At 33.3% G+C, this 7,706-nt stretch overlaps 1 protein-coding gene across 1 annotated transcript; it reads right to left on the bottom strand.

Annotated features, from left to right (window-relative positions):
- Positions 1–232: 232 nt before the first annotated feature.
- LOC109213731 (peroxidase 7) lies at positions 233–2,259 on the bottom strand. The gene is made up of 3 exons (XM_019377562.1): positions 1,957–2,259; positions 1,349–1,694; positions 233–927 (listed from the first exon to the last, which is right to left on the bottom strand). Exons 1-3 carry the CDS (start codon positions 2,185–2,187, stop codon positions 518–520), a joined length of 987 nt encoding a protein of 328 aa, XP_019233107.1. The 5' UTR covers positions 2,188–2,259; the 3' UTR covers positions 233–517.
- Between the last annotated feature and the right edge of the window lie 5,447 nt (positions 2,260–7,706).

Raw genomic sequence — 7,706 nt, 5'->3', positions numbered from 1 at the left:
CAGCTTAGTGAAGAGTATTAATACGCAGAAGTTAGAGTGAAGCGACAGGTATTTTCTGGTAAATTCAGTTACAACTTATCAACTGATTTCTCTCTCTACCTAACTCTCTCTTCTCTTCTCACTCTAACCTCTTTCTCTTCTTCTTCTTCTTCTTCTTTCAGGTTACTCATGGAGTAATGTAGCTTTCACTAGAGAAGCATCATTGTTGTAACCCCAATTCTATTACAATCAATAACGAAATCATGCTTTTCTCATTATCTTCTTCTTAATCTCAATTACAAATTCTTGTATATCACACAACTAGTCTAACTTTCAAGCTTAATTAAAAGGATAAATATAATACATAGAAATCTCAACAAGGACTATCAGATAATTAAATATTTCGGAGTTTAATTTGCAAATTTCGAAGTACAAAATAGTGTAGTAGTGAAAAAGAAAAAGGAACAAATTCATACTGATGGTATAAAAAATCTTTACACTGTCAGTATATATATAACTTCAAAAGTCCGTCAAATTATTAATAACCAGGACTATTGACACTGGCGCAACTGAGTCGGACTTCACCATCAACGCTAAGATAATCTTGAATATTTCCAAGCTTAACCATAGATGCCGCAAACAGGTTTTCAAAGACGTCTGGTTGAGTAGCTAAAGCTGTGACAATAGGTGCAGTTCTTGGATCTGAGTAGAGCAATTGGTCTGTCAACAAAAGTCCCATTCCCTTCTGCAAATTCTTGTAGTATTGAACATCAAATTTCTTGGGAGTAACAGCATCAAGGTCAACATATTCAGATGCCCATCTGCACTTTCTTTCCAAGTAGTTTAAGTAGAGATGATCCAGCCTTGAATCTGATTTCCTAGTTCCATTGTAATTATATAATCGGTATTGCATAGATTCACATGTGGTTCTTCCAATTGTGTGTGCTCCTACAATAATTGAACCAACATAAATATTTAACTGTAATTCTTAATTTGTGTTATAGCTATTTTGCTACTTTAACTTAGATAAGGAATTACTCCCTCTGTTCGATTTTATACAGAAGTGTTTGACCGGATATGAAATTTAAGAAATTAAATAAGAATTTTGACATGTAAGCCAAATATATGCTACTAAAATTTTCCTTTTAAATGAATGGTGGTAAGAGGTCCACATGTTTTTTATTTTCGTGCTCTTATAAAAGGAATGAATCTTTATATCGAGTGGTCCCAATAGGTCATGCCAATAAAAGCAAAATGTGGATGCAAAGAATATAGTTTTCAGAATTAAGAGAATATCTCCTTCTTTTATAGATCAGAATAAAAAGGAAAAAGTATCGCATAAAAACGAAAGATGGCTAGATGAACTCACCAGAGAGGACAACCAAGTCGAGAACATTCAAGCCCTTAGACTGGAAAAGCTCAAGCAAATCAGTGACGACTTCGTGACCCATAGGGACTAATTGATCAGCTTCCTTAGCATATGAAACTGTACCATCTTTCCTACCATATGGAACCATCCAAAATGGACCACCTACAGCAAGTGTGGCGTCTCTAGCAACTACTGTTAAAATATCAGCACACGACACTGTCCTTGGGCACACTCTCTCCACTTCTCTTTTGATATCCTCTATTACCTCAAATCCCCTTAATGTCTTGCTTGCTTTGCCACTCTTCTCACTTCCTTCGTGGTCTAATAGTATTGAAGCATCACATCCCTACCATCCACACAATACCAAACTTAATTAATTAGAGGACATGTTCATATAGGTCATTGCATCTTGTATACTCAAATAAAAATGGAGATATAGCTTTAAACTAGAACTTATATCAATTTATATGACGGTGTTTGATTGGGGTCGAAGTTTAAGAAAGACTTCTGAAATTAACATGCGATTTTAAACAACCTATATATGACATTTTTGTGGCTATATATGAAAGCATAATTAAAAATAAATAAAAACGAATATGCTTACTTACCCTAACAACGCAGTCGTGGAAATGCAACCTCATGAGGGCAGGAGCAAGAGTATAATCTTTTTTAACCCATTCCTCCATTTTGTTGTGGACAATTTCCTCAAGCTTGGGACAGCTAAGGCTATAGTAATCGAAAGGAAGGTCGATGTCGTCAAATGGAAAAGCAGAAACGACGGCCACAAGAAAGAAGGCCGTGAGGGAAAACAAAGTGGCGGTACTTGAAAAACTCTTCATTCTTCGATATTTGAGGAAGAGGATCTTCAATTGAAATAATGAATTGTGGAATTGCTTGATTTATTAATGTATACCTATCTATATATATAATTTTCGGAAGTAGCCAATGAAAATGATCATCACTTTGAGTTGTAGGTAGTAGCATACGTGAGAAGCACCTCCTTTGCGTTCAGAAACTCCAGACGTGCGAACACGTACAAATTCTGTTGACAATAAACTATAAATAATTCGCGGTGGAGATATATATTATAGAAAAAGAAAATGTCCGAGTTGACTATAAACATATACAAAAAGAAGTGCATGCATTACAGACTTATCTAGTACTTTGCCATTGTTCGGCGTAATATTTTTCTGAAGAACTATTTTACACCCAAATGTTTTATACAAGAAAGTTATGGTTTAAAATTATATTTTGTATATATTTTTTTTATTTGTTTTTTGGGTATTTAGTTGGTCATACACAGTTGTTGAGCGTAATAGTAGTGGAAAGTGCGTATTGGGCCTTGTCTTGTGTTGTTTTATGCAGAAGTAGTGTTTTTGTTTGTATGTTGATAAAAGGAATTTTCACATTCCTATACACTATATGAAACTATATTACCTTCCCTACTCAAGTTTTACTATAATTATATTTTATATACCCAATTACCATTTATGTACATTTTAAGGGAATTAATGATAATAATTAGTGTCCTAAAATTACTCTAACATATCTTCCAATCCCCCACGTTTCTCTCTCCACATCCCACCACCCTCCCCACGTATCTTGCACAAGAGAGCAGCAATTCCACCATTGACAACCATTAAAATGCTTTAAAGCTTTGAATTCGAATTTGGGTTTTCAAAAAACATTGTTTGTTTGGATTGGATGTTGTTGCAAAGAATTGAGAATTCTCTCTACATCTCTCTCTATCTCTCAATCCCAAATTCCAGTAATGTAAAGCAAAGGAAAAGAGAGCAGCAATTCCACCATTGACAGCCATTAAAAAGCTTTGAAGCTTTGAATTCGAATTTGGATTTTCAAAAATCATTATTTGTTTGGATTGGGTGTTGTTGCAAATAATTGGGAATATGGTTTGGAGTTTATATTCAATTTTGAGGGGTTTTGGTGAAGATTAGACTTGGTTTTGGCTGAATTTCAGATTGAAACTCGAAGAAGAAGAAGAAGAAGAAGAAGACATGACATACATTATACTGCAGAAATTGTAGTAAAATTATAGAAAAATTATATTTTATTGTTTATATATTTTTCTTTGATTTATTTAACTATTGTGTGAAAATTGAACAACATTGTATAAAAATTATATTTAAGTTTTATGATATTGTAGTTGTATATAACTGAGTAGAAATAATGTATGAAAATTGTAGATAAGTTGTATAATATATAATTAGTCGTATGAAATTTATTTTTACTATGTATAAATCAGATACAAAAGATATATTGTATGAAATTTGTATTTAAGTTGTATGTTATTGTAGTTGTATTTAACTGGCTAGAAATAATGTGTGAAAGTTCTAGATAAATTGTATAATATATAATTAGTTGTATGGAATTTATTTTTACTATGTATAAATTAGATGATACAAAATATATAAAAGACTTATTGTATAAAAATTGTATTTAAGTGGTATTATATTGTAGTTGTATATAACTGGGAGGTGAGAGAGGCTTTGGCAAAGGTGTCTTCGTCGACATACACTGCTTTCTTCACGAGTAGCTTTTGGAGAGAATCCAGATTCGACGCCATCTCCGATAGATTTTCGATCGCAGTGCTCCATCTCTCACTCCCCACACCATCTCCGATAGTATGATTGAAACCTATGGTCGATTTTTTTTGTCTTCCCCTTGTCTTTTCAGCTTGATTTTAAAGGATTGCATTTTTATGGTAGCTTCCTTTTGATAAATACAGTGGTCAGCGACATCGTAAAAATGAAAATAAGAAAAAGCTTATAAGGAAAAGAGCATCTTTTTGTTTGCTTGTTATTTTCTTCCTCTGATTATTTCTTTAATTTGTTGGTATTTTTTTGCGATGTTGCATGATGCAAACGAGTCTACAAAGAGTTAAGCTGTGTTAAGCTTTCCAAAATTATAATAGTGAAGAAAAAAAGTAGTCAAGATATTTTAAGGCGGAGGAATGTGGAAAGAGAAGAGGAGGAAAAAAAGGAAAAGGGTGTAACTAAATCCCTTAATTGAAGGCACTAATAATGGATTGGAAGCCTTTTAAGGTGAAATGTATATATTTTGTAAACAAAACTTGTGTAGGTAGGGTAATTTACTAAACATGAACATTTAGGGTAATAAAGTTTCCAATAGTGTATAGGAATGAAAAAATCCCTTGATAAAAAGAAAGTAACAGGAATATTTTCAACAGTTTGTAATTAATCCCCGAAAAATAATTTCGAAAAGAATATATTTTAAAAGATACTTGTCACACCTCATTTTTCCAGCCGAAAGGGGTATATAAGGGAGTTTATCCAATTAAAGTGACACAAATCGAAATGAGGTTATTTTATTTATTTTAGAGTCGCCACTTGGGATATTTATTATGGTGTCCCAAGTCCCCGATTTATTTTAAATCCCAAATCGATGAAAATCGACTTTATTTAAAAGTCTGCAACCAGAAATCTTAGGTAAGGAATTCTGTTAACCCGGGAGAAGGTGTTAGGCATTTCCGGATTCCGTGGTTCTATCACGGTCGCTTTAACTATTAATAATTGGCCTAATTATCTGATTAATTACAAGTTTTAAAACCTATTGTGTATTTTTAACTTTTTAAACCGCTTTTAATTATTTATGGAGTTTATTTCTTGAACAAGTTACGATTGTCGTACACTTGTTTGTTCTGGAACATACCGCAAATCACGCTACATGAAATGCACCGCAATTTGCGACATGTTTATTTTTATTATTATTCAAAGTTGTTATGATCGGGTCACATGAAATACACACCTGAATTGGGGATTATATACCATGACTATGCCATGGAAACCGTACCCATAGTCACGATAGTTAATTACTCGCGCCTAAAGCATTTCTGCGAATATTAAGATTTTCTAAGCTAATTTAATTTTGTTGTAAAGTTTATGGCAAACGTACAAGGATAAAATTCAATTATTTTTGGGCATAGTCTAGCATCAATGGTAACAGGCCTGAATTATGAGGGAAAAGGCCCAATTGGCTACTTGGTAAAACTGGCCCAGTCACGATTCTTTAAATGACCGGGCCTATTGCAGTTCCGTTTCCAGTAACAATGAGATCCACTAAAATATATATTTTGCCTAAAATCCCAAATTTGGTTCATGTAGAAGTAAAAATCAGAACATTGTTTAAGTTTTTTAAAAATAATTATACTACTGTGATTTCCAACATATATAAAAAAAAATCTTGGAGTTCATATTAAAGTCCAAAGAGGTAAAATCCATATTTGGGGTCAAGCGATTGGGCTTAATACCCCGGGGCCAACTGCCTGGGCCCAGACTTGCTCAGGTAACTCCCAGATTGGGCCTAGTTGCAAGTCTGGCCCAATTCGTATAGCTTACATTCGGGCAGCGGGCTGTATTACAACAAAAGGCTTATGATATTATGAACATAAACTATTAATCACCATGATCAAACTCGAAATTAAAATATTCCAATAGTCCATTCACTACTGACAGTCCGTAAATTTACAACAAAATCCTAAATACAACTATATATCTAAAGGAAAGAAAGAAAATTTAAAAAAGAAAAAAGGGTAACATTCTTCATAACTTCGAGCTTTCAACTGTTACAAAGACCTTTAGCAAGCTTCAGCTTGCAAAAAATCAGCTATAGAGCTGTTTTTTACAAGCTAGCATTTGATTCCAGCTCTAAGATTTCCTTCTCTTGTTGCCACTCCCATACAACCAGAAAACAAGATGAAAATTTCATTATTATGGAGAATCCACTTAGCATTATATAATCAATAAAATAGCAAGCAGTGGCTAGTACCAAACTAATGACCATATCATTTTAATTTATACAGGCATGGTTCATACATAGACATGGTCAGAAGTCATTTTAACAAGAAAAAGAAAGTCTGGAATTTCAGGGAAGCAACATTTATTGGACAAAAACCAAAATATCGATTTGAGACAAGTGTAGAGATTACAAGCAGAAATAGCATACATATTTGAATCCAAACTATATCTCATTCATGACTAATTTTGGACAAAGGATTACATACCTACTGCAGTAAGTATCAAAATGGAGCAAAATGAAGCTCTAAGTGGAAGCTATGAACCAACAAAAACCCAGAACAGCAACAAAGAGTGAACACAGAAATACCGAAGGACCAACACTTAGACTTTCCAAAATCAGAACACTAAAGAAAAACAGCCTAGAAATCCAACCAGAATCTGATATTTTTAGCAAGAAAGTTGCAGGGGTCTTTCTCTTTTATGTATTCAGAAACTTTTAGGTGATCATAGGCTGATGAATTCTCTACAGAATGAAGGAATATCTTTCCTTTTATAGGGTATAGAAAGATAGCATCAAAAAGGCATATTCTACCCTAAATTCCCTAAATGTCAGATAGTACAGCATCTTTTGATAGCTGTATGTCCTTTTTCCCACCCAATTTCAGCATTTACATGCTAAGAATGGGGACAGCTGTCCCATACTAGAACATTCTGATACTTTCCTCATTTATCAATCTAATATTACCCTTTCAAGTACTGATTATTTAAATATACCCTAAATTCTGGTCTTTAACTACCCATTAAACTCTTCTAGAACCTCCTATTCTAGCATTGGAGTCCGTGATTTTTGTTTTCCAATTACCCTTTCAAGGCTTTCAAAATTATCCTTCCCAGCCCTTTTTAATCAATTGGCATTCAAACACAAATGATTACAGTTAATCAGAGATAGATCAGGTAGCTTGTCAATTATCACTTAATTAGACTCTGAATTTGACTAAATCTAATCAACCTAAGCTAATCACTGAATCTAAAACAAACAATACAAAAGAGAAACAACCACAAAAATAGAAAAATAGAATAATCATGCAATAAAAAAACTAAGAGCTAACCTTAATTAGTCTAAACTTGATGCGACTAAAGAAAATATGCAATCAAAACTAACTTTCAGACAATCAAACTTAATCATAAAGTTCAGCATGTTCCAATAATTTTTAAAATTAACCTAACAGTGAATAACACACTAATTAATATAAACAACATGGTCAATCACATGCACATTCAGTAAAGGAAAAAAAAGAGAAAGCACAGGAGAAAACAACAAAAACAAAAAAGAAAGAAAGAAGAAAGATGAAATATACCTAACGGGCTCAAAACAACTTCTGACTTATCGGAACAGCTTCGAGATGGGTCTAATAATACGTTAATCAATCGTTCTTGTTGAGAACGATCAATTAGCGTAAGTTTTAAACCCAAATCGAGTCTTGAAACTCGAAGGAAACAGAAGAAGCATCGATCAAATTTGGCAAACTAGGGTTTCTGGTTTCTCTGAGATCTAGGATTTGAAAAGATTAAAGGGGGTTTTG

The sequence above is a fragment of the Nicotiana attenuata genome, unplaced genomic scaffold, assembly GCF_001879085.1.
Source record: "Nicotiana attenuata strain UT unplaced genomic scaffold, NIATTr2, whole genome shotgun sequence".
NCBI lineage: Eukaryota > Viridiplantae > Streptophyta > Magnoliopsida > Solanales > Solanaceae > Nicotiana > Nicotiana attenuata.
This window is presented reverse-complemented; position numbering and strand designations above follow the sequence as displayed.

What these genes read in the sequence shown, in the direction of transcription:
- LOC109213731 (XM_019377562.1), bottom strand. Translation starts at nt 2,187, where the DNA reads ATGAAGAGTTTTTCAAGTACCGCCACTTTGTTTTCCCTCACGGCCTTC. An exon ending in TCCACGACTGCGTTGTTAGG is followed by an intron (nt 1,695 to 1,956) that starts GTAAGTAAGCAT and finishes TGTGGATGGTAG; the next exon opens with GGATGTGATGCTTCAATACT. An exon ending in CGACTTGGTTGTCCTCTCTG is followed by an intron (nt 928 to 1,348) that starts GTGAGTTCATCT and finishes CAATTATTGTAG; the next exon opens with GAGCACACACAATTGGAAGA.